The sequence below is a fragment of the Mastigoproctus giganteus genome, chromosome 7, assembly GCF_048544385.1.
Source record: "Mastigoproctus giganteus isolate SK-2022 chromosome 7, ASM4854438v1, whole genome shotgun sequence".
In the NCBI taxonomy this organism is placed as follows: Eukaryota; Metazoa; Arthropoda; class Arachnida; order Uropygi; family Thelyphonidae; genus Mastigoproctus; species Mastigoproctus giganteus.
The window spans coordinates 188,420,876-188,448,299 of NC_143581.1; the positions used below are offsets into that span (position 1 = coordinate 188,420,876).

A 27,424-nucleotide genomic window follows, 5' to 3' on the forward strand; every position below is an offset into this window, starting at 1 on the left:
AAGCAATAAATGCGCTCTGGAGTGGGACGCCAGGGCTACCAAGATACCATACCCTCACCGCCACCACCTTGAATCCTGTCCCTCGGACCAGGAGGGTAGTGGCATGACATTAGCACGTGTGACCCTCGCACGCGAACCTACTAGCCGATTGATCGAAGCAGGGGCCAAAGTGGTGTATTGAAGCACACCCCCTCAACCACCAGAATTCTCTTTATGAATTTCCTCGGGTCGCAGCGCCCGGAAAATACTGGGATTCCATTGATGGTACGATAGCCTGGAACTTAGACTGTGGATCCCAGTGATGCTAATCTGGAGGTTGAGCAGCATCACTGGGAGGCCCACTCACCACGTACAGGTGCCCACGTCGAGGGGGGGGGATGTCCGGATATTAATGGTATTGTAGGCGTATATTTATTTGCCAGATGTAGGGACGTTCATTACCCGTAAAAGAGGCACGCGCAGCTGTACCATATCGTTCTAACGTAGATCAGTTAAGAAGTTCTATAACAAACGTCCATATCACTACATAAGGAAATATTCCACACCACGTTTTTTTGGACCTGACCCCTTTCGCTATTTGATACGTAATTTGTGAAGGTTCCCCTAAAGAATTTACCTCTTTATCTTCCCCATCCTCAAGCCTGCAATAGTGAGTTAAAACTACAGGTTCTGTCCATAATTTGCCTTACAGAAGATAATTAAAAATGAAAAACTATATTGGAAATTTCTTCAAGACAGCTGCTAGATTACTTATGGCCCACACCACTTTTTTTTAAACGAAAGTATACACAAAGGTACTTACAGACATGCGGATTAATCAGGTGCCCGTACTTGAATATACCGTAGATTCGTTTTATGTGACCTAAAGGGTTTCCTCCTGTTGCCGGTCCTGGAAGTTTAAAAACCACACGCCAAGTTCGCCACTTTTTGAAAACCCATATCGCAGTTAAGAATGCAAGAATAATTATTAGAAAAATCCACATATTGAGGCGCAGAAGGGAAGCCAAATACATGCTAGTACTCATCACGTCGACCACATAATACGAATTATTAGTACCACAGTGTGCGCACTGCCTTTTTCAAAGCAAGACCTTGAGTTAGTTTTCTACTTCAGCTGTATATTTGAACAATTAAGCTGATTATTCTTCCGAGGAAAATTATAATCTTTTTTCCTGTAAATTGTACCCATGAGGCTTATATTCCTTGAAAGAGAACACTCAAGGAAATGTTCAGAAACGATAAAAACATGCATAATCGCAGTAAAGGCTGTCGAATGTCTTGCAACACTGATTGCCTGTCAATTTCTTTAATAAAATCTATGATTAGCTTAGCATATGGACAGAATCTGAAGATATTAAAGTAAACCCATTACCCATGAGTGTATCTTCAAAGGGAATGGATTTTCAGGACAAGATGTCAGACGGAATTAACCGACTGAAGACACACAAGGTCATTTTGAATTAGAATGCAAAGTCTAAATGTGTTAATTTAAAATACTATTGTTGATAATAGATTGCGATTGCTTCCGTATTTTTAAAAACTGATTTCAATATTGAATTCTATACCTTTCAAGTTCAGAAAATATATTCTCCCGACTCTTAAAGGACATTGTGATATTATGGCCTGTTTTATTTAACAACTTGGGCCTTCATCTTAATGATCAACACCGATTTTAAGAAGAAGGGTAAGAGTGCATTTTTATTTTAGAAATTATATTCTAATGGCATTCTCAACACGTCATTTGATAAGTTCAAAAATCGGTTTAAGGGAGGAAAGAGAGAGATTAGTTTCATGGACCTAAAGTACCATAAATGAACAACGACAAAACAAACTGCAATTGTCTTTCACCTGTAAATTCATTCAAAACCAAAGCTCCATAAAACTATTCGTTCAGAAATGTTCAAAGATTATCCATCACAGCTAACACCACTGGTGTCCAGACGTCCGCGAGGCACGTCTTGTCATGCACACCTTCACGTTTATCTAAGATAAACGTCAGGGGGTAGTTCTGTACAATATTTACAGGAGCAAAAAAGCTGCAAACTAAATTTGAAAATATTAATTACATTATAAACATGCATTGTCAATTAATAAATTGAAATCTTCTCCAAATTCAGTATTAGCAATGCCCTTCTTGGAGATTTCTTAAATTTACATTACAAATTCGCAATATGGATATAATTCTAACAGTACAAGATACGGTAGCACATTTATCTTCTTCGTTATTTTCGATCCACGTGTCACCTTATTCTTTCCTGGAAGTTGACTCGTAAGGGTGAATTATTCCTCAAAATTAGTTCCATGAGCACGTGTATTTTGTCCCTTTGGTCGAGTGAGCGAAGGCTGTAGCGACGAAGGATGTTAGAAACAACAGTCTTCTCTTCCATCATTGCAAATTTCTGGCCTGGAAATAGAAAAACAAAACAAATTCGCATAATGAACACGTTGAAATTTCAATAAAATTATAACTGAAATAATTAGACAGAGAGGGGTCCCTTCTCTCTGAAATTATTAGAGAATGTTAGCACACGCTCTTTGAATATACAGGGGTTCAAGCCCCTGACTGCTAAATACGGTCGATCTGCCAACCGGCACTGGACCAGCGTGGCAGATTATGGTCCATGTCCCTCAGCATGAATTGCTGAGGAGGCTTCCACATCCTGCAGTTAACCTCTTTTAAAATTACCGGAAAACTAGGTCCATGATTATTATTCCCAAATAGGCTTAACAAATACATAGAACTGCAAACAAATTCGTTGGCATGAATATAATCAGAGTTTAGAGGAAATAAGGGTTTATTCTCTCACCGGGATGCGGGTTTATTTAATTAAAAGACAACATAAATAAGATATTTTACTGTCACAGAGTGAAGGACTTCCAGTTGGTCTAAGAAAACCGACCGGATCCTTCTGATCTTGAAATGATAAATCCATGAAAATTTTATTATGATATTGTCCCTCTAAATTTGCTGGCACCAAGCTTACTTCATATGGGAAATAATTGTAGTTGTATAAATATTCATTTTCCTGTTTATTTACGTCTTTTCTTTTTGTTCTTTCCTACTTGTGCGCCTTCAATCCCATCTCAAAAGAAGTGGGAATGCAGGCATCCCTGGATTGAGATCTATTGGACCGAGCCCTTCCATGATGCGGGATTTTGTCCTTTTTGGGTAAAGGACCGTAGGTGTTCGCAATAGAGGTCCACCTCCTGATGGCAGGGCGGTACTAGAGAGCTCCTCTCCTCGATATTAATGCTTCTTGGTAGATAAGTGGATAGTACACAACATAACAACAGAACTATCACTGGCTTTCCCAGAATTGAGTCCTGTATATTCAGAGAATAAGGGGGGGGGGGGAAACTAACCGCGTGTTCGGGAGCATCCAGCAAGAAATACACATACAAATAATATATCTATTTTAAAGGACAAAACAGTAAAAAGAACAGGAATATTGGAGTTCTTGGCGTACACATTCCTTTAAGAAACTCCTCAACCAATCATCAAAAACCAATAGCTTAGCAGATCGTAGAAACCATTCATTTGCGCTCTTTCAGGTCACCCATCCTTCTGGGCAACCTATATGAGGTACGCACATGGAGAGATCAATCCGTATCACAAAAATTCACGATGAGCCTTTAACTTTTGCGTTGGTGTACATTGGCTGCAATAGAACAGTTACAGTAAAGTTATAAACCCCTCTAGCGTCAGTCATATAAGGGGAAATTTATTTATTTATTTGATCCAAAATAGTACGACTAATTAGTGCGAAATAAAAGCAGAAGGATTTAAAAAAACTAAATTACATTAAACTGTAATTTATTTTAAGTTGAGTTGTCAGAATAAATGTTTCACCTCGCCTTGTTTATTGCATTATTAACAGATGTTTTAAATGATTTGCGTCCTAAAAAATAATACCTAATAGACTTTATGGAACAACTTACTCACCAATACAATTTCTTGGCCCTGCTGAAAACGGGACATAGGCATAAGGATTGCGTCCCACACAGTTTTCTGGAAGGAAGCGATCAGGATCAAATATTTCGGGATTGCTGAATACTTCTGGATCACGATGAAGAGCGAGGATAAGCAACAAGCAGTTGGTGCCCTTTGGAACGGTGTACCCTCCTGGAAAATTGACAGATTATTTTATTTTATCAATAGACACCGTCAGAAGAAGAGGAGTGTTTCAGTATCACCATGAAATCTTTCAGCAAGATGTCATTGTGTGATTTCTAAAACAAACACAAACAGAAGATGAAAGAGGAGAAGGAAAGGCAAAATAGGAAAAAAAAGGAAAGGCAATACTGGCGCTTACCTATCACTGTGTCTTCACAAAGCTGACGGGCAATGACAGGTACTGAAGGATATAATCGTTGGGATTCCTGCAACATTAAAACAGACCATTAGTAAATACCTCAAACAAAATGTCATTCAAAAAGATTAGAGGAGAAAAACTGGTATTAACTCACACGATTCCAGTAGTTTCTATTCCAATATAAAATAATCAGAATTGATTACATAGGGCGTGTTGTTGACACTGTGCAGTAGATATTTTTAAAACATTTATTTAAAAATACTCATGAGGATATCATGGACAGGACAGTTGAAAAGTACGTGAGAATAATCCTGACAATCACCATCTGTCAGTAGCAGACAGGTTGAACTGGGATTGATGGAACCGTGTCCGTTCAATACATCACCAATAAAAAGACTAGATGTTAACCAGCTGAAAACAGACTCAACGAAAGAAGAAATAAGAAATAATTGAAAAGTGACCGTACCCTTAGAATCAAAAGATGAGCTTTCTTATCACCTAAACTCTAAAATTTGAAAACGATGAGCCTTCTCAGGTTTAGGATAAGACTCAGGGTCAGTAGTTATATCCTCAAATTCTATGGAAAATCATTTCTGGGCATTCAAGGAAAGACCTCTGTAAACCAGAAATAGCTTGAAGAGCAGGAGTGGAAAGAGTACGACAGACGCATAAAAAACACAAAAGGAAAGGCCGTTGTATGAAATTAAGTTTGTTTTGAAAGGTAAGTAGCTTGACACGTTGGAACCAGTCTCCCGCCCCATAAGGAATAATAGGAATGACCAATCTTAAAGTTTTAGCAGTAAGACCCCACTCGTGACGAGAGATACGAATAAACATACCGGAAAATCTTTTGATTTCTTTCTGCAAGGTCACAAATATGAGGTAAAAAGGTAAGCCCGCTATCAATTTTTAATCCAAGGTATTCAGTAGTGGCAGCAAAAGGAACTGATTGTCCCTTGACCTTAATAATAGGTAGTCTGGATTCTTGAAACCATCGTTGTTTTAGAGGGAAAAAATGTTAAGTTTGTTTAACTCAGCCCAGTTAAAAAGGTCGGATAAGACAGAGTTAGCATTGATTTCCAGTTGACATATCAAATAATTGTACGCACTTTTAACACGCATTCCAAGTATTTCATTTGTCGTAAATCATCGGATGTGATCGGCCGTTCTACATCATCTCCAAAGATATCATCTAGTTCCTCTTGCACCTTCTTCTGCACCTCAGGTAGGAGCCCAATATTGTAAAGAGCCCAACTAATACCCATTGCGGTAGTATCGTGCCCCTGCAACATAGAACAAGATATAAATTATCAATAAATGCTAATTTAATTAACTTCTTCAAGGTCTATCCAAATGAAAGTGTTTATTAGTAATATTAATGATAAATTATCGCATTTAACGTACTTCGAACATGAACGTATCCACCTCCTCTCGAATATCTTCTTCGGTAAGGTCTCCATTACGTACGTGGTTTTCCAAGAGAAGATCCAGAAAAGCTTGTCTCTTTTTCAAAATTCCAATCGGGGTGTCAATGGTACTGTCAGGTAACTTTTCACCCGCTTTTATTCTGTCTAGCAATGCCTTCTTCTTTTCCCCTATAACCTAAGAAAACGTCGAAAAACTGTCCCAATCAGCAAAGTTCAAACCAACGTAACACATTATGAAAATGTCATAAAGAGAAACCAATGATATTTCACCATTTAATTGTCAATAATCTGGCAAGAATCTCTATGGTGTACAACCAAAAGACTAATGTTTATGAAAGAGGAAACTCAAGAGAGCTTACCTGCCTTGTAAAATCATGTAACACACGTAAAGTCTTTCCATATTTCTTTCCTCCTGGCAAGTAATTCCACATGAAACTATTCCACAGCCAGGGCCTCGTCAATCGATGCATAAACATCTGCCCGGCCCTGAAGGAAGATTGGCAATACATAAATGCAAGATAAAATCAATATAGTTTACTAAAATGTTCTAATTTTGTACTTGGACAGTATTATCTACACTGTTCTAATAATAAAAGAAAAAATATGAAAATAATTGCAAAGCTCCACTTACTCGTACACTGCCTTTACATATTCGGAGTCGCTGTTCTCCTGGGCTCCTATATTTACACCCATGGCAGTTTCTACACAAAAAAAAACAATAAAAAGGATGCATTTTGGAACTTTATTAACAAACTCAGAAAGGTGTTGGTGTGTGTATGTTTTATGGGTGTTCAGTGGCGCATAAGTTGCACTGGCTACAGCTGAAAAGTTCTTTGATGTTTGCCTGATTGCCAAATAATATGCTCTAGTGATACCGGTTCTTGAAGATTAGTCACAGAAACGGGATTGGTGTTCTGTCCTGTTCATAGTGAGGACAGTCAATAAGAATGTTTGGCTGTTAGACGTGCTGGGCAGTGTGGACAGTGGGGAGGATCATCACCTGTGAATAGATAGAGGTGGAGCAGGTGTTCTATTCTTTCCCGTGCAAGTACCAATTCTTCCCTTTTCGGGTCCTGTTTCACCTAGAAAAGTTTATTATTGGTGTGGGTGTGCCATAGCTCTTTCTACTGTGCAAGGCATGCTGCTTCTATGATGGAATCATAGTCAGAGACTGGAATATGGATAGAAGTCAAATCTAAAGTTGACGGATTTTAGCACATATATCCACCAGTTCGTTGGCCTTTATCCCTGAATGTGCTGGAATCCAAACAAAAGTTCACTAATTGTTGACGATGTTCAATTCGCAATAGAAACCTCCTGATTTGGTTTAAAGCAGGATGATTCGTATATGAGGGATTTTCCGTTGCTCTAATTGAGCTGAGAGATTCGGTGTAAATTGGATATTTTGGAGATGGGTAAAGATTCAGATTTTCTAGAGATAATTTTATTCCATGTAGTTCTGCTGAAGAGTTGATATACTTATATGGAAGGGAAGCTGAAATGATAGCAGAAGGAAACACTGCTGCTGCTCCAACGGTTGATTGAGATTTGAACCCATCAGTATATATTGGCAGTTGTTGTTGGATTTGTTGGTGCATCAGCATCTTAGGCTATAATGCACTTTATACGTCTGCTTGATAAAGAACTTATGGACAATATAAGGAGTCCTGAGATTAGGTGGCAACACATTTGTAGTAATTTTAGCAGCTAGGCCTGCCTGTTCGTTTCCTGGGATTCCAACATGTCCGGGGATACAACAAAATATTATTAGCTGTCCATGAAGTTCTAATAATTGTTCCCAAAATGTACCGGAGGCATTTGCCATGGCTGGGTTTCGATGCTGGTATCCTGAAGTGTGTTAGTAAACTTGAGGCCTCAGATTGTGATCAAAGCTTGAAGCTTAATGCCAAATGGTTTTTTGAACCGCCGTTTAGTTTGATAGAGATCACTCCATTTTGGCATGAAGAGGCATTGCCACTGGGATAATGTGGAAGACTGCTGATTTTGGCTGCATAATTTAGATTTAGCAGTAGAACTTCTCTCCTAAGGTGCAACGGTGGTTCCTAGACTTCGGCATAGAGGCTTAAAATTGGTGGTGTGCGAAAAGCCCCCAGCGCAACTCGTAGTGCTCAAGGGTGTACAGGATCAAGCCATTTCAGTACACTTGGCCTGGCTGAGTATGCAGGAGACCCATAATCTAACTGGGATCTGTTAAGTGAGCGATATAGATGTAACAACACGTAACGATCTGCATCCCATGGCATAGAATAAATTACTCTGAGAAGATTTAGTTTTCTAAGACAACTTGTACGTATATGTTTTATATGTTCTAGAAAGTTTAATTTTTTTTATCAAGTATTAAACCAAGAAATCTAATACTAGGCTGGAAAGTAATGTGATGAGAATCTAACCAAAGATCTGGATCAGGATGTAAAGAACGTTTGCGACAGAAGTGTACCGCAGTTGTTTTTGGTTTAGAAAGCCGATATCCATTGTTTTTATGCTCAAGAGACTATTTTGTTAACGGTGCCTTGTATTTGTCTTTCAAAAAAGTCTCATATTTTGAGAACGACATGACATGGTAAGATCATCAGTGTACATGAATGCATCAATTATGTCAGGTGTACACTTGGTTGTAGAGTCGATCCTGATGGCAAAGAGTGTGGCGCTCAGCACTGAGCCCGGTGGAACTCCCTCTTCTTGTACACACGCTCGAGATAATGAAGAATGGAATCGGACCTGAAAGGATCTATTGCCTAGAAAGTTCTTAATATATTTCGGGAGATGACCCTGAAGTCCAGATTTATGCAAGTCCTGAAGAATTCCATATCACCAATTTGTATCAAAGGCTTTTTCGATGTCAACACATATCATGACTAGGTGTTCATTTCTGTGGAACGAATTCCGAATATTTGCTTCGGCTTTGGTAGCGTTGATCAAGCGTAGATCTTTTTCTCCCGAAACCAGGCTGACTTGGACTTAGAATGTTTTGAGTCTCTAAAAACCATATCAGTCTAGCGTTAACTATTTTTTCCAATATTTTCCCAGACAACTGGTTAGAGAAACAGGACGTTAATTTTTGGGATCTGCGTGATCTTTCCCCGGTTTCGGGAAGGCTAGCACATAAGAATGGCACCAGCTAGCAGGGTAATACTCCTCTAAGAAAATTCTGTTATACAGTTGTAAGAGGACAGTTAACGATTCCTCACTTAAGTGACATACCATGGTGTAATAAATTCCATCAGGGCCTGGAGCACTGTTCTTCACTCGTGCAAGCGCACTACATTCAACCATGGTCAGAGGCAGATTATACGAATGTAGGACGGCTGTATTAATTCTTTTGATTTTTTTCCATATTGTAGAAGTATCTGTGAATCTGTTTATGGCGGAAGCATAATGTGCCCATGTTTCTTTTTTTTTGGGACTGAGCAGTCACTCTGAGTTGATATTGAGCATATTGAGCGTAGTCATTGAGTAACTGACGAGTACGTAGATGATTTAGTAGGAATTGCAAAGTGTTTCTTTCCTCTTGATATGACACTTTGTTCTCTATCTTATATTTCTGAATATCCTTCTCTCGTTTCCATTGGATGCAGTCCTTAGAGAAGGCAGAATGATCACGATGGCCATTAGGACAGTTCTGGGTTGCATTTTTACAGACCGTATGTGTGTGTTCTTTTGAACCGCAGGAAGCACAAATCATTACATCTCTGCACACAGTTTGCGAATGACCGATTTTTTGGCACTTAAAGCACAGGGCTGGATTGGGAATGTACGTTCGAAAATGGCATCTGAGGTGTTCAGCTTTTATAATTGTGGGGAGATTTGGTGATTTAAAGGTCAGTATGACTGTCTGAGTAGGGACAGGTTCTCTATCTTTTTTGATAACAATTCTTTTTGCATGGACTACATTTTGTTGCTTAATTCACGGACAAGTTCATCCTCTGATACATTTAGGAGATCCCATTCTGATATTACTCCTTTAGAGGAGTTCAGGGTGGCATGTGGGATAACCTTTGTGGGAATTCCATCAAAGGTACATATTTTCAAGAGTTTTTTTTTTAGCATATTTGTGTTCATTCATCTCCACTAATAAATCTCTAGATCTTAGTCGCCAAACCATTTTTGGAGGGCCAGCCACATTTTCGAGACATTTTTGAATCAAAAATGGGCAGAACTTACTCAATGGTTGGTCTGTGGAGGAATGTAATATTAAAAATATAGGAGCAGAACAATCTGTCCCTTTTTTTGTCTCTTGTCATGGGATGCATTCAAATTATCATGATCGTCGTGTCTATTTGGATCTGGATCAAGGGATCCATAGTTAGACTGTTTTGTGTTGTCCATCGTTGCTCCTTTTAGCCCTGGGAGAGTGGATTTCTTCTCCCAGGTTTCCAGCCTCGGCCACGTGGAGGCAGAAGCGGTGTTACCAGTGACCAAGCGATAAGGTTGTTAGTGCATTAGTAGGTCAGTCTTTTATACAAAAAGAAAGGTGGCTTTCTTTTCTGTTAAGTACGCTAACTTCTTTACTTTAGAAGAGCAAAAGTAGATAACTTCGAAAATTATAAAAATAATGTCAACTAGAATCAATCGTTCTTTTAAGAAAATCGCTTTCAAATCGCTGAAGAATCGCTATAGTTACTCGCTTGGCACTCGGGGCCATATATTGGCAAGAAATCAACATAGCATCTGAATAAAGGGTATCGGGTAATCCCTTTATAATTCAGAGGACTGGTCTTTGCTCACTTCAACACAATGGGCACATGGTTTCGTTTATTGTTTGCATGGAGCTGTTTCACGTTGAAAGTCGGTTGAAGATTCTTTCCAGAACTCCCCCCCCCCCTGGTTTTATACAGATACTTCCAACTAGGATGGGATTTCGGATCTTAGCATCATAGTGAGACAGCAATGCTTTACTGCGATGCTATAATGGCTGATCATGTGCTTCAGTGTAAAGGATTTGGACTGGAGACGACTTGAAAGCTCCCAGGGCTATCCTCGGAGCATTGTGCTGGATGACGTTTAGCCGTTCTAATATGATTATTCTAGCAGAGTTATATGCCGGAATAGGTTTGGGGAATTAACCGTAAGGATAATATTCCTGGTAAGTGTAAGTTTATTGTCTTTTTTAATTATTATTCTTTTTTCTACAATAACATTTTGCTCCTGAAGATTTTGAGTTATTTTTTCCTCCGTCACCTTCAACAGATCCCATCTAGATATCGCACCTTTAAATGTATTTAGAGTTGCATGGGGAGACACTTTCACTGGTATCCCAGCGAAATTTGTAAATTGTAGGAGTTTCTCCGAAGGTCTGAGGTTTAAAGTTTCTAAAAGTAGGTCTCCTGGATGCAGTTTCTTCACAGTCCTCGGAGATCCTTCATTACTCTCCAGGAATTTCTGGATGAAGAAGGGATATAATTTTTTGAGAGGTTCGTTTGATTGGATTGGAATGAATTAACAGTTAAGCTTTCAGTGGCCTAACGGATTAGCTCACTATGTCAAGATATATAACAATACAGGAAGGTTGGTCTGAAAGTGATTGCAATATTAGAAATTCACAAAAACCTCATCCAAATTTGACAGGAAAATCTGTTGCTGGTGAATGTGTTTCAAACCTCTTGGATTGCGAAATGTCATGATGAGTTTCAGTCTCTGGCCAAGAGCTTGTCGGCTGTAAAGGTGGAAGCGCATTGTGCTGCATATTTTCTCCTTTTGGCCCTTGGCAGATAAATTTTCGACCAAGCCGAGATTAGTAAGGTTTAGTAGTTAAGAAAGAAAAATATAAAGGAAGGTGGTTTTTCTTTTTTGCTCTTTCTACAAGAACATTTTGGTACAAGAGCTCCTATCAAATAAACAGTTTTTGAAAATGTAGTGACTTAAAATGAAATACTAGTCGCTCTAGAAAGATCTCACAGATAAGTCCCCTGTTCACAATTCGCTTTGCACCCGAGGCCAGAGAAGGTGTGGGCTTACTATTACAAGTTAAAAACATATCGCTCAGCTATCGGGTGGATCACAATTCTGCAACATCTGTACTCATCCTGCTTAATAAGCAGACAGTACGAAATTTCAATGAAAATCATGTTCCAAGCAGGAATATTAAGTAACCCAGAAGCAAGGTCAATAAACAATAAAAGCGATATCAAAACATTTTATAGACTAAAGTTTCATCTGATAAGAACTGTTCCTTGAGTTTAACGAGATAAATTTAGAATTACAAGGATATTGGGTTACATCATTGAGGCTGGTTCTAAATTACAAAGTCCGATTGGACTTTGTAATTATCAAATAAACATGATGCTAAACAGATTAGCATAAAAATATCTACTATAAGTGGCAAACTTAGCCGATAAACATTTTCCACTATTTCATGTAATTAATATCTTTAATAACATCTTGAAAAATACAAACATGTAGTAAAAAATATTTGTTTACATCTAACTGTTTCTTGTATTTTGTGTACTGAATCTAACCGGCATCTTTTCCATGCAGGGTTTTTATTTTGGTAGAAATTCGTATTATAGTAATATTCTATTCATTGGTTTGTTTTTTTGAAATATGCTGTGGCTAACAAGCCAAGGAATGTTTGTTAGTGGCACCATATCTTTCAGAGCGTGTGAAGCCTGTTTAGAAATGTCTATGGGTGATCATGACAAGTTGTGGGTAGGTACCTCATTTCTGCTGAAGAAGTTAAAGATCAACATTAGAGTGATGGACACCTGGTGGTCTTACTTGTATGCCTTTTACAATATCTGAAATATGGAGAGAACCCCCAAACGAACATGATGACAGCTACTTTTGTATCAAAGTTTAAGTCTGACGGTCTCAAAGCCGCAGTGTATCCCAACGTAACATCCTCTGTTGCTGTGGTGCTACATGATGAAACTTCCAATCCACCTTCCAGAGAAAAATGCTGGATGGCTTAACAAAGGACATGAGTCTAACCAAATTCATTGCAGAATTTCTGGCGTTATGTCTAAAACAGTGAAATCTTCTGAATCCATGTATGTCTTTCTGTAACTCCACATACAGAAAGACATGCCAATTATGCACGTTTTTATACAGTAATCTAATCTTTTCACATGACTGGCATTTAGGAAGAAATTACTATTAGTCATTAAGAATTTGCAGAAAAAAGGAACCACTAGGTGGCAGTGATCACAGTGTGCTTGTGTGGGATTTACTTAAAGATTTAATTACTATCAGGGGTAAAGGAAAGGGTTTTTGCTTCCGTAAAGGTGAGTACAGTGGTCTCAGAAAGTTTTTAAATTCTATATAGTGGGACCAACTGATGATGTTACCAACAGAAAATTCTAAGTGGGAAGAATTCAAGGAATTAATCGTGGATGTTACTAAAAGTTTCATACCTATTAAGAAATATTGTTCAAGGTTTAGGCCTAAATGGTTGTCAAATGAACTAATGAGACTCGTGACAGAGAAGAAAAATGCATGGGATGTATATAAATCATCAAGCGACTCAGAAGACCATGGCAGATATAAGCTAGTCTGTAATCAGGTCACAAAGGAGGTTCGGCAGGCGAAGGCAGATTACGAGAAATCCTTGGCAAAAGATGCTAAGAAAAACAGCAAGGATTTCTTTACTTATATAAACTCTAAAAGGAAGGGGATGAATATGATTGGTCCACTTGACATCGATGGTTCGACTGTTGATGATCCTGCTCAGATAGCAAACAAACTGAATGAGTATATTGCATCTACATTCACACGTGAGGAATTATTAAGGTTTGAAAATGGAAGAAGGTTATCAAATTGTAGCAGTGTGCTTAATGATTTTGTAATAACTGAGAGCAAAGTGGAGGAGAAATTGTTGAAGTTAAACATAAGAAAGGCACCTGGGGCGGATGGGATCTATCCAGTTATATTAAAGGAGGCGGCAAAGCAACTAAGCAAACCCTTAGCCATAATTATGAGAGCATTCTTGGACTCAGGGGAAGTCCCCAAGAACTAAAGATGTGCAAATGTATCCCCAATTCACAAAGGAGGATCGAAGGGTGACACGAGTAATTACAGACCAGTTAGTTTAACTTCTGTTCCGGGTAAAATAATGGAGTCACTGGTTAAAGATGCATTGCAGGATCATCTAGACAAGGCTGCAGCAATAATTCAGACACAGCATGGGTTTGTTAAGGGAAAGTCTTGTCTGACAAATTTGGTAGGATATTATGATGTGGTTACAAAGGAACTGGATGCAAAAAATAATTTTGATATCATATATTTGGATTTCAGGAACGCTGTTGCGCATGCAATACTACTGTACAAATTGGAGCAGAATGGTATTAAGGGTAAGTTGCTACAATGGATAAAAGGATGGTTAAGTGGGAGAAGACAGAGGGTGGTAATCAATGGGTGCTCCTCTTCGTGGACTAATGTTATTAGTGGAGTCCCACAGAGGCTTAATGTCGAAATTTGCAGATAATACAAAGGTTGACAGGGTTGTTAATGACAGTAATTGCAGTGTGTTACTGCAATAGGATCTAGAAAATTTGGGCAAATGGGCTGAGAAGTGGCAACTGAAGTTTAACATTGACAAATGCAAAGAACTACATATGGGTAAAAGTAACCCCAGAGAAACGTACGAACTGTGTGGTACTACACTTAAGCTGGTAGAAAATTGAAGAGATCTGGGAGTAATTGTGCAGTCAGATATGAAGTTTTCTGAGCAATGCAGACAGGCTGCCAGGGCAGGTCATGGGGTTTTGTCAATGATATATAGGAATTTTGCTAGCAAGGAAAGGGAGGTGATTGTCCCTCTGTATAAGGCAATGGTCAGGCCACGCCTTCAGTATTGCGTACATGTCTGGAGGCCTCATTTTAAGAAGGATGTAGATTTGCTTGAGCGTGTACAGAGAAGGGCAACAAGATTGGTGAAGGGAACAAAGGCGTGCTCTTACCAAGAAAGGCTTAAGTTCTGAAAATTACAGCGCCTGGTGAGTAGGCACCTGCTTGGTGATCTCATTGAGGTTTATAAGGCATTGAATGGGTTGAGCACGCTGAATTCTGATGGGATCATTCCACTTGTTCAGATTACGAACCTAAGGGGGCATAAATTGAAATGGAGGAAGGACAGATGTAGAATAGATGTGTGGGAATTTGCCTTTAGCCAGCGGGTGGTTAATTGCTGGAACAAACTTCCATTTGTCGTTGTGGAAGTTGATAGGTTAAATAAATTTAAGGAGGAACTGGACAAATATTTTGAGGGGACTGTTTTGTATTTTTTTTTTTTTTTTTTTTTTGGCTGATGCTGCATAAGCTCATACACTTCCTTTTTTTGCATCACATGCCCATACTACTACTACAATAACACAAATAAGTGGTATCTTTTCGTATACTATGTTGTTCAAAATGGGAATATTCACCCATCGATTTTTATTACTCACTCTATTGATATTAAAGAAGCGAAAAGACATGCGTTAGAGAAGATAGAGTATGACCAGTATAAATGAGATGTTTGTGTGTCGACTTCAAGATACTGGAAATCCTTCTGAGTTTGCAAGGTGGTTTAACTAATATCCTTGTGCTTTTCTGCTTCTGAAACAGCCCAGTAGTTGATAAGCGCTTCTGGAGAAGGGAATGGTCTCCCCGAATTGAGCTGCGTCCAGATGCATGCAACGCAATGAAAATATGGTTCCAAGTATTACTTTTACCACTCGATATCAAAACAGGACTGGTAAAACAATCTATATAAACTATTGAACCCTCAAGACCCCTAAAAGCAAATACAACGTTGCCAAACTATCTGAAGGAAAATTGAAAAGTGGAATATTTATTGTCTGTCCTGTTGATAGTGAGGGCAGTGAATCAAGAATCAAGAAATGTTTCACTGTTAAATGTGCTCAACAGTGTGAACACTGAGGAGGATTCTCTCCTGTGAGCAGTTGGAGGCGAGTCAGATACGTATGTCCTATTCGTGTCCGTGAAAGTTGTAACTTTAACTGAGATTAACGAAGCCCACATTCAGTTTTACAAATTAACTTACCACATATCACATCCAGAGTACACATAGTGACCATCGGTACAATATCGACGTATTTCTTTTCTGTTACTGCCTTTAGCTTCTTTGCAAATACCATCGACTGATCATTGAACACATGAAGAAAGTCCTCAAGAATCCTGAAGTGAAACGATGGGGTCAACAGTTTCCTTCTTGTCCGCCACTTGTCACCGGTACTGCAAGTACATTAGCCTATTATTAATGCCGATATTTTTAATATTCTGTAGGATTTTAGGGATATTCACTAACACAGGGGTGAAATGGATTTGAATTTCTACAAATGAAACAAATTACTTTTTCACCTGGTTAGGAGTCCAGTCCCTAGCCATGGGTGTAAAAGTCGATAGAAATACCCTTTGTCCAAGATGGTGTTACTGCTCAGGACAGCCTAAGAAATATATGAAAATATTATCAAAAACCTTTAGTTAAAAAATATGGGAAAGAAAATAAATACTAATTCAAAAAAAAGTGAAATAAAAGAGGCCTCAAACGCGCTTAAATGCTAAACCCCAACAATATCAAGTCAGAGCTTTCCAAAGTGGTGTAGCATCGTGTACCAAAAGGTTGTCCCTAAATTCTAGCACCATCAACGTTGTTTTCACTCTCATTTCCTTTCACTGCATGTATTGATGTAATTCACTGATTAAATATAGATATTGAGCAATACATTTCTTCTCTTGCTTCATAGGGGCAGTAGGTGTGCCTTCCACACATTCTTTCTCTCTGAAAGCTAATAATTGACTTCAGAGTGATCTTGATAATGTTTGTGCGTAGTATCGCACGTCTACCCTCTAGACCTGTTTTTAGCCCGAAACAAAGGAAGTTGCGTATCGTTCATTTACCATAATTAGAAAGTTAAGGAGAAAAAAAAAGGGTGGATGTCGAAAAATTACAAAATTTTTTGGGGGTATTGAATTGTGGACACTTATATCGTTCATCAGTTTGGAAAGCACTGACTTAAGTATTCCTTTCATATTCTCATGATCCAGTAAAACTTTCTTATTTTCAGTCTCTGTTGAAATCACATACCTCCGTAGTTTCGGGCTTGTAGATAGCTACCACAGGCTCAGGACCAATTCGGAACCAGTATACTTTATCAGCGTTATACAGGACAGACAGTCCATCGAGTACCTGTAAAATGACTGAAATAGAAAAAAAAATTAATAAATATGCAAAGTATTGTGGTTTCACAGATTATACTTAGAATTTCGTAATTACAATATTTAACAACTTTCTTTTGTTTGAATCGCTCAGTAATTCGACCATCAACAATGCTTTTTGGAACTGTTCAATAAAAACTGCATTTGCTTCCACGTTGTAATTTTTAAATGTTTCTCTTCGTTTTTAATTTATGTTTGCAATTTAGAAATACAACTATAATTTAAAATCATAATTTAAATTTAGCATACTGATAATAAAAAATACAGTTAGCCTCTAAATGTTCCTTCGCAGATTGGTTATAAATTTATAAAAGGTTGAAGTTCAAAATTCTTATTTTTCAAAATATTTATAATAAACTTAGAAGAGCTCGCAGGGTCCGCACCTTTTGAGCCTCAGAATCGCCTTATAATGAATAAAACAAACTTTACTCAGAAATTTAAACCTAAGAAGTAAGTTCTTATAGGCCGAAATATGTCCAATTACTGCATTTCTTAAAATGGAGGAAATTTCGCTTTAGGTCCATTGGAATTAGTTGGCCCAGAAAGATACGAAAAACAAATAGAGCACCATAATACGTTTTCATATTAAAATGTGGATGTTTGGTTGTCTGAAAGGATTCCAAAAGTGCTTATGACTCCAACAGCTAATTACTGAACTGATCTGACAATAAATTGAAAAATGCTGTTGCCAGCGATGCACCATTCTAATTTCCTCATCAAGGTTTCCTGCTCACTTCAAACACTAAAATTTTTATTTCCACTAATTACCGTGGTTTGTTTTCAGATGCGATGGTGCCCTGTAATTATGAGACTCTGGGACTGGCTGTTTACTGAATTGCGATATGAAATCTGAAGAAATAATTAAAACAGGATTGAGGGAAAGTAAGAACAGGGAGGAAATTTTAAGTTAGAGCCTACAGCAATAGGATGAAATTGCAATTTGCTTTCAGCACTTTCTTCAAAGAGAGCACTGTCTATTTTTTTTTAAATTAGAATCGTCAAATCCACGTGCTACTGGGTTGTTCAAGTGCATGAGGCCTCCTTTTAGTCTCAGTAGGGAAACCTTGCGGTATCCATTCCCACCGTGTGAAAACTGGACCAATACCACCTGGTGACCAAGTGGATGAAGTGATGTTACTGGAATTTGAGTATTAAAAAGGCGTTTTTCGTTTATAAGGTGTACAATATTGGGAATCTTTTAAAAAATCTCAGTGGACTTCAGTGGCACCACTAAGGGCACGATATGTAGTGTTACAGTAAGGTTGGTTATTTGAACCGTCTATTCCAACCTGTTCTGGAACCCAGCAGAAAATTATAATTTGGTTTCGTTTTGCTAGTTATATTAGCATATTCCAGTATGGCCTGGGATGCAGCAGAAAGAACCTTTTGCTGATGCTCTCTGAGACGAAACAACTCTGTTCTGATTAGCTTTATTAAAGGATGAGTAGCCGTTGAGTATTTTTGAACGATAGTCTTTCAGATTAGTAGGATGTTTTCCCAGTTTTTGGAAAGCGCGGACAATCGCATGATGCCACATATTAGGAAACTCGTACTCCTTATAAATTCTGTTGTATGAAAGAAGAGATTGTAGTGGTTCTTCACCGAGTTTCTTTATCATCATATAATCGATGCCATCTGGACCTTCTGCACTTTGTTTTGTTTGTGATATGCCTCATTATGGAGTTCTGTTATGGTTAGTGGATGGTTATATTGTTCAAGACATTTTGTGGAGAAATTTAAATTGTATTTTTCTTGATGAGTTTTATATTTCTGGAACTTCTGTGGATGGCAGATATTTTGAGGAAAGTTTCACCTAAAGCATTCACTATGTCTTCTGGTTCATAGCTCTACCTTTCCCTTGCCAATTAATGATTGGACGTATTAAAGTTTGGTATCTATTGTTCATTTTTCTTATTTTATCCCAAACTGTTTTAGTATTTGTAGTTCTATTTGTGGTTGGGGAAAAACGTATCCAGGAGACTTTCTCACATGCCCGTTTGACATATCTTGTTCATGCTGTCATTTTTTAAATGTATTAGATTGTCTATCTGTGGTAGGATTTTTGGGAAAAATATTCCATGCTCTGTTTTTGTCTGCTTTCGCTTGAGAACATTTCTCATTGTAAACCTTGGCTTTGGAAATAGAGGAAGTTTGGTGGACGTTTTTGGTATTGATTGTTCTGCAGCTTGGTTAATTTGGTCCGTTACATATTGTACTGTTTGGTCAATGGTTAGTTGTCGAACTTTCTGTTGTTCGATTACTGCTAGAATTTTGTATTTTTCCCAGTCTGCTTTGTCAAGCTTCTATTTGAGTTTTCGTCTGGATTGACATGGGGTGTCTTTTATTAGAGTGACAATAATGGGGTAGTGGTCGCTGTGTAATGAATCTTCATGAACTGTCCATTCTAAATCAAATGAACTAATGAGACTCGTGACAGAGAAGAAAAATGCATATGATGCATATATATAAATTATCAGGTGACACAGAAGCCTGTGGCAGATATAAGCTAGTCTGTAATCAGGTCACAAAGGAGGTTAGGCAGGCGAAGGCAGATTACGAGAAATCCTTGGCAAAGGATGCTAAGAAAAACAGCAAGGATTTCTTTACTTATATAAACTCTAAAAGGAAGGGGATGAATCTGATTAGTCCACTTGACATCGATGGTTCGACTGTTGATGATCCTGCTCAGATAGCAAACAAACTGAATGAGTATTTTGCATCTACATTCACGCGTGAGAAGTTATTAAGGTTTGAAAATGGCAGAAGGTTATTAAATTGTAGCAGGATACTTAATGATTTTGTAATAACTGAGAGCAAAGTGGAGAGAAATTGTTGAAGTTAAAACATAAGAAAAGCACCTGGGGTGGATGGGATCTATCCAGTTATATTAAAGGAGGCGGCAAGACAACTAAGCAAACCCTTAGCCATAATTATGAGAGCATCCTTTGACTCAGGGGAGGTTCCCACGGACTGGAGATGTGCAAATGTATCCCCAATGCACAAAGGGGGATCGAAAGGTGACACGAATAATTACAGACCAGTTAGTTTAACTTCTGTTCCGGGTAAAATAATGGAGTGACTGGTTAAAGATGCATTGCAAGATCATCTAGACAAGACGGCAGCAATAATTCAGACACAGCATGGATTTGTTAAGGGAAAGTCTTGTCTGACAAATTTGATAGGATATTATGATGTGGTTACAAAGGAACTGGATGCACAAAATAATTTTAATATAATATATTTGGATTTCAGGAAAGCTTTTGACACTTTTGCTCATGGAAGACTATTGTACAAATTGGAGCAGAATGGTATTAAGGGTAAGTTGCTACAATGGATAAAAGGATGGTTAAGTGGGAGAAGACAGAGGGTGGTAATCAATGGGTGCTGCTCTTCGTGGACTAATGTTATTAGTGGAGTCCCTCAGGGTTCAGTGTTGGGTCCATTGTTGTTTTCTGTATTTATAAATGATACTGATGAAGGTATATCAGGCTTAATGTCGAAGTTTTCAGATGATACAAAGGTTGGCAGGGTTGTTAATGACAGTAATGGCAGTGTGCTACTGCAACAGGAACTAGATAATTTGGGCAGATGGGCTAAGAAGTGGCAACTGAAGTTTAACCTTGACAAATGCAAAGTATTGCATATGGGTAGAAGTAACCCCAGAGAAACGTACCAACTGTGTGGTACTACACTTAAGGTGGTAGAAAATGAAAAAGACCTGGGAGTAATTGTGCAGGCAGATATGAAGTTTTCTGAGCAATGCAGACAGGCTGCCAGGGCAGGTCATAGGATCTTGTTAATGATATACAGGAATTTTGCTAGCAGGGAGAAGGAGGTGATTGTCCCTTTGTATAAAGCAATGGTTCTGGCCACGCCTTGAGTACTGCGTACAGGTCTGGAGGCCTCATTTTAGGAAGGATGTAGATTTGCTTGAGCGTGTACAGAGAAGGGCAACAAGATTGGTGAGGGTAATGATGGGATCCTCTTACCAAGAGAGGCTTAAGTTCTGCAAATTGCAGTGGCTGGAGACTGCGCACCTGCGTGGTGATCTGATTGAGGTGTATAAGGCCTTGATTGTATTGAGCACGCTGAATTCTGATGGGATCCTTCCATTTGTTCAGATTACGAACCTAAGGGGGCATAAATTCAAATTAAGAAAAGACAGATGTAGAATAGATGTGCGGAAATTGGCCTTTAGCCAGCGGGTGGTTAATTGCTGGAACAAACTTTCATCTGTCGTTGTGGAAGTTGATAGGTTGAATAAATTTAAGGAGGAACTGGACAGACATTTGGAGGGAATGGTGTGGTTTTTTTTTTTTTTTTTTGGCTGATGCTGCATAAACTCATACACTTGCTTTCTTGCATCACATGCCACTTCTACTACTACTATAATACTTGGGAGCATAAAGTAAGATCTATTGTTGTGCTAGTTCCTGTTAGAAGGTGGACATACGTATGTTTTTGACTATTAGGGAGGATTTGATTTTTGGAGTTTATTACTTTTTCTATTTGGTGTCCCGTTTTAATAAAATCAGTATTTTATTCGAACTAAACCAAAATCAGCGTCCAAATTTAACTACCATACAAATCTAAACTTCTTTTGGCCTTAAATCAACCCCAACTGAAATATTCAGAAACTAGGTAGCATGGTCTGCCAGAGTACTTATAAAAGCTACTGGGTGTCTCACCTGCCTTCCCGTGTGGGCCCCACTAGCTAAATGGTCAGAGATACAACGATACATAACCCTACACGACGTTCCACTACCCATACAGTTTTAAATCTCTAGCCTCCACAGAGTTCTGTGTCACATGAACAAAGTATACAATCAGAGATGGTAGGGAAACCCCGAGGCCGTCTGACATCTAACACTATACGGTAAGGAGGGGGATAGTTGATCTATCAGTTCTTCTAAGTCTTTATTAACTTATTTCTTGGTTCGGGGGTAAATATATTGATACTATTGTTATTAAACACTTGTTGCTATACGTACTGCTACTGCCTCAAGAGTGGTTTGTTGGTGGACTGTTTGAATCGACAAGGATGCTATTTGTCCGTGGCATTAGAATTATTTATTCGATCTCGTCTAAGTATAGTGTAGTTGTTTATTAAGATTGTATCATCAGGTTTTAGGTATGTTTCTTGTAAGCAGAAATATGTCGGGTGATATTGATAAATTAAATCTCGGACATCATCAATATTATTAATGAAACCACGACAGTTCCATGATAAAAGTACTTGTTTTGATTTAGATGAGTTTTCTGGTTGTTTTGTCGTTGTCGTTTTATATTTTTCTGTCCATGATTTGTCTCTTTTAGGGAAATATGGCTTTTCAGTGTCCATATCATCCTCGGCAAATATTTCTAGAAAGAATTCTTCTTCTTGTTGTGTTTCTTCTGCTGTGTCCATTTGTTCAGCAGTATGGTGTACCATTATAGAGGGGTTTTCTTTGAAATTACTTTCGGTGGACTTGAGATAGGGGTGTTTGCAGCCTGTTCTTATTTCTGCTGTTTTTGGGACATGAGCCATTGGTGTGCCCAATCCGACAGCGATTTATTTGGCGCGATTGCGATTTCTATTTTCGATCCTGTTGTTTTTTTGTTTCTGGGTTAATTGTACTCATGTTCTTCGTTCATGCATAGATTTCTTTATGTTGGTTGGTTGTAAGGACTTTCTGGTATCTAACTTTATATTCTGCTTTCTATCTTTGAAAGTTAATTTTCTAATCTATACTCAAGGAGTGTTTATGAACAGTTCACCGTGATGTTCTCACTTGCGATTAACCGAAGATGAGATCTGTGTGGGACAACTCCTTAAAAGGGGACCCTCATGGGTAGCACAGTTGGTAGGATCGCGTCCCATGAGTTCGAGTCCCATCAGTGATGGGAGGATCTTTAATGCGGTTATTTCACAACGTGGCTGAGTTAGTCGGTTTCTCTAAATCCCCAAAATCCCGTAGGAATTCACAGGTAACTCAGGCATGAGGGGATTATACAAACCAGCGAAAATATAATTTTTTTAGGATATAGGTGTTTAATTAGTATTAAAAAATATCTTTCGTTTTTCATTATCTTTACTTTTCGCTCCGCTGTGCTGTGCTGTAACCACGTGCATATAAAATCATCGAGATGATACAGTTTCCAACTTTCCTTTATCACTAATATTAAAAGGTGATGTCACAGATCTATAACACGTATGAATGAGTTTACTCCTTGATTGTTAAAATGAGTTTATTAAAAAAGAGAGTACCCAGAGAGAAAATGTTGGCCTCTCCAAAAGTATTTGTATGCGCCTTCTCAGCTTTATCTGTTGTGAGATAAAAGTATCAACCATTTAATAAGAGAGGACTTTGAACCCAAAGTGTCTTGAAGATAACGCTCCATCACAACTAGCGAAAAGACCCAATAACTATAACTTAAATTCCATCTTGTTATTGGAGTGAGATTTATTAGCGCAATGGCTGCTATGTTCAACTTCCATCCATCTTTACGAAGTCAACAATAATAATCAATGTATGGTACATATTTTAACAGTGCTCTGCGTGTACCGGTACAATCTTAATGCAAGTTTTTACCGCAGAATTTGATCTTAATGTTCACTTAGATCTGAAAGAAAGATGTGCGTTAAAATAAACGCCACGCGCAACGATTATTGCAAATAATTATACCGAGCATACTTACTGGTATTTGGATTAACATCTTCAGCTTTAAAACTACTATAGAGCAAGGGCACGTGGCCCAGAAGTAGACTTCTGACTTTAAGCCCGGGGAGCCTTGACACTTGCGATAGTTGTTTGACTTTATTTCTGATCACATAAATACACGGCGCCACCATTAAAGGCAAAAGAAAATACCATCCCCACTCCCACATCACAGAAGGCAAAAAATAAGACAGGTACATCACTCAACAACCGTGAACGTGCACTTCTTCCAAGAAAGCTGATACGAAAACTGGGGTGTGTGTGCTAAGAACGCCCTTCTCACATGATCAGATATCGGAACGGCTTTGATTTGAGATGATTTATGTCTTGTTGGCGAATCAGTGGCATGGTTGTATCGGGAAAAAAACTCATGCGATAAACATAAAAGCAAGAATATTGCTAACTTGTACACTATATTATCTCATAACATAGAGTTACATTAATGCCCAGACAACTGCATGCCTGTAAATAACCTTAATTTGCAAGACTATTAAAGTGTGATGAAGCCTTAAGCCTTTATGGCAGCCTGAAGTCTTCGTAGATCGCTCTCCACCAGTTTTTCGGAAATTTCCTCCGATATTTTCCATCATTCAGCCTTTAAAACGGCAAACAGTTCAGCTGTTTTTTTTTTTTTTTTTTTTTTTTTTTTGAGAGAGAGAATTCTCATCATCACACGCACCCGACGATCCGTTTCATCTCAGAGGTTCTGTATAGGATTGAGGTCAGGGCTGTGGGCTGTCCAGTCCAACTAATACAAGTATGGAACTTCCCACTTCCCCGACGTGATGCTACAACGTAGGCAATGCATTATTTTCCAGATCTAGATAGACTTCAGCATTTAGATTTTTGTCCAAAACAACCCAATGGTCCAGGCCAAAACATGAGAAAAAAGCCTTGGACCATCACGCTGCCTCCACCAAACATCATTGTCGAAACGAGCCATTCACGAATGTCACACTGGTAGACCAGGTACTGTGACTCGTCACTCCATAGCACAAATTTCCAATGGTGTGCGGTCCAAGAACGGCAGGCCTTACACCAAGCTAGACGGCGTCCCAATAGTCAACCTGAGTTGGGAGTGGATGATTTTTTGTGAATTCTCCTTCTCCTTTCATGTTCTGCCAGCTTCAGAAGCTTTCCAGGTCGTTTTCTAACGATTTCGGCACCAGTCCGCTTCCATGTGTAGATCACACCACCAATCATCGGGCATCGGCCATTAGGTTTTAAACATATTACACAATAGGACGACAGTCACTTGGAAGTTTTGGATCCTTCTGGCTCAGCAAACACAAGAGAGAGATTGCATTGCACCAGGAGAATGGAAATTGTTCTTCAAGAAAGATTCTATTCTGTAGGAAGATCAGGTGATCCAGAGATTTTGGTAAAATGTGTTTAATAATTTCATAATGATTGTAATCTGGTCTGAAAACCTCTTTGATGAAACATTGTGATATATTTATGTTTTTTAGACGAACACCTCTTGAAAATAGACTATTATTACAGAGATTTACGCAAACGTTTCCCCCCAATGGCACCAGCTATTACAGTTCAAATCTGCAACAGTACATCCATCATGTTCCGCGATCAATGAAAGATGCGAAGGGCATACTTGCCCCTCCTTTTCGAGATTTGTACCGCTTTAACCTTTCAATGTTATACCCTTTTACGTGAAGGATGGCTTCCACCCTACTGAAGCCATATCCAGAGTGTGAATAGATCTGATTTAATAAAAATAAAAAGACTTTAACATAACTTTAACACAAAAAAATCCTCTGAAGAAAGAGGGTGGATGGGTATTTGATATTCCTATTAGTCCTAAGAATAAGATTCATTTAAAAGATAACGTTAAGATCATGAATCAACATAAAATGTCCATAAACAAATGACAAGCATGCGCTTTGACTGAATTAGCATTATTCTGATCTTTATTATCCAAATCCCGAAGATTTACATTTAAATCTCCACAACGCAGATCGATTAGTATCCTAGAATTATAATGACATTAAATATACTTACAAGCATTAGGATTAACAACTTTGCTACTCAAAGCATTATGGATCATGGACACATGCCCCAATAATCGCATTCAAATTTTTGGCCCGGGGAGTTTTGATACTGCCAACAGCTGTTTAACTTTCTTTCTGATAGCTGAAGTGCATATCACTAACAGGCAAAGAAATGCTAAATAGCATCCCCAGCACACGACGGAGGACACGAATACAGAGAGATACATCGCTCTCTCCGATCGGTGAACACGTACCGGCTTCGCCAAGAAACCGATATGAAAGTAAGAAAACGTGCACGTCAAGAATGCCCTTTGACACACGATCAGTTTACTTTTAGTTTGGCTGAAGAACAGCAAAGGAGGCCCAATATGTTTCAGCAGTTTCTCTTGATAACCTTCCCCCCTCTTAAGTAAACTCGCCTCCAGAGATTCAGCGATCGGAACTTAAAATTATATTTAACTTAATCTGTCTTAAAACATTTAAGGTGGGGAGACTGCTTAAGATGTTACTCATTGGCTTCAAATTAAAACTGATAATACTCACGAGTGTTGGGGTTAACAAATTCCGCATATTTGAAGATGGGATAGATGCGCGTTATGTGGCCCAAGGGTCTTGGTCTGCTCATAGGTCCTGGAAGTTGGGAAATCATCCACAGAGTGCGTCCTTTTCTCAGAAACCATCTTGAAATCAAGGTGGATAGAAGAGCTACTAAGCATCCCCACACACTGATGTAAGAATATAAATACGAAAGATATATCAGCATTTCAGAAGTTAGGCTTCAAACGCTGTTATTAATAATTGTTCATGGGCAGAAGTTGAATGGTAACAGCACCCCAAAGTACAGCGTGTGAATGCTGATAAATATATCGACGCTGTGGTGGAGAAAGAGTATCAGCATTACCTGATATTTGGGCCTGCTTTTAAAAGATAAAAAGGAACAGCGCGATAAATATGGCAAACTTATTCGGTAGCAACGTACTGTACCCTCATCTCGTGATTGTTTGATAATGAAGTCGACAACAGGGTGAAGTCCAATAGGAGAAAAATAATAAGCCAATAAACTGTCGTGTTAAAAATTGACATAACAAGTTAGTTAATAGTAACAATTATGATCTATTTAAAAGATAAAAGCAACAACCTTTTATATAAGAACCTAAAGTATTTCTTCATTTCTGCGCATGTGCCACATTGCCCATTCACTCCTCCAATCAGAGCACGACAAAAATAATAAACAATACTTAGCTATAATATGCTAATAAAATGTTAAAAAAAAAGAATGAAGGCTCAATAAATTATTCCAAATGAGCCGAATATAAAATATGATGAAAATCCATCCGCTGAGAATCAAGTTATCACATGCAGACGGACGGACAGACATGATTGTAGAATAGGCGCATTATGAATTCATTCTAACGGACTTAAAAACGATATAAATCCCATTTTCAAAATTATATTAACAGCACTTAACAATGAATAATTTTCAGAGAAATGATGAGCATAATTTAAATATTTATTGTAAATATCTGTACAATAGTTATCCATGCAGGATCGAGTCCATGGCAAAACTGGTACCATCTCTCAACTTAAACACCAACGCCAATAAGTTTTCTTCAACAGAATACTGGGATGATATTTCAACAGCCTTCAAGGCGCCACCGATTTCTTTAGGCACATCCTTTTGAAATCCATTAGCCACGTTGAGTTCAAAGATTCTTCGACGTTGTTTTTTGGTTTTAAAACTTTGGACTGCTTTCTGGGAACAGACATGAGTGCTTTTATGCGCAATATCTTTGGTTCGTAGTAAG

The 27,424-nt window shown here is 38.4% G+C and overlaps 1 protein-coding gene across 1 annotated transcript; it reads right to left on the reverse strand.

The window, feature by feature from the left end:
• Positions 1–1,900: 1,900 nt before the first annotated feature.
• Positions 1,901–23,813, reverse strand: LOC150083478 (cytochrome P450 4V2-like). Its single transcript, XM_090378509.1, has 12 exons — positions 23,594–23,813; positions 16,785–16,897; positions 16,058–16,143; positions 15,741–15,931; positions 6,372–6,441; positions 6,100–6,226; positions 5,718–5,915; positions 5,423–5,596; positions 4,314–4,380; positions 3,944–4,123; positions 2,245–2,404; positions 1,901–2,036 (listed from the first exon to the last, which is right to left on the reverse strand). The coding sequence occupies exons 1-12, from the start codon at positions 23,811–23,813 to the stop codon at positions 1,901–1,903; spliced, it is 1,722 nt and encodes a 573-aa protein (XP_090234635.1).
• Positions 23,814–27,424: the final 3,611 nt, after the last annotated feature.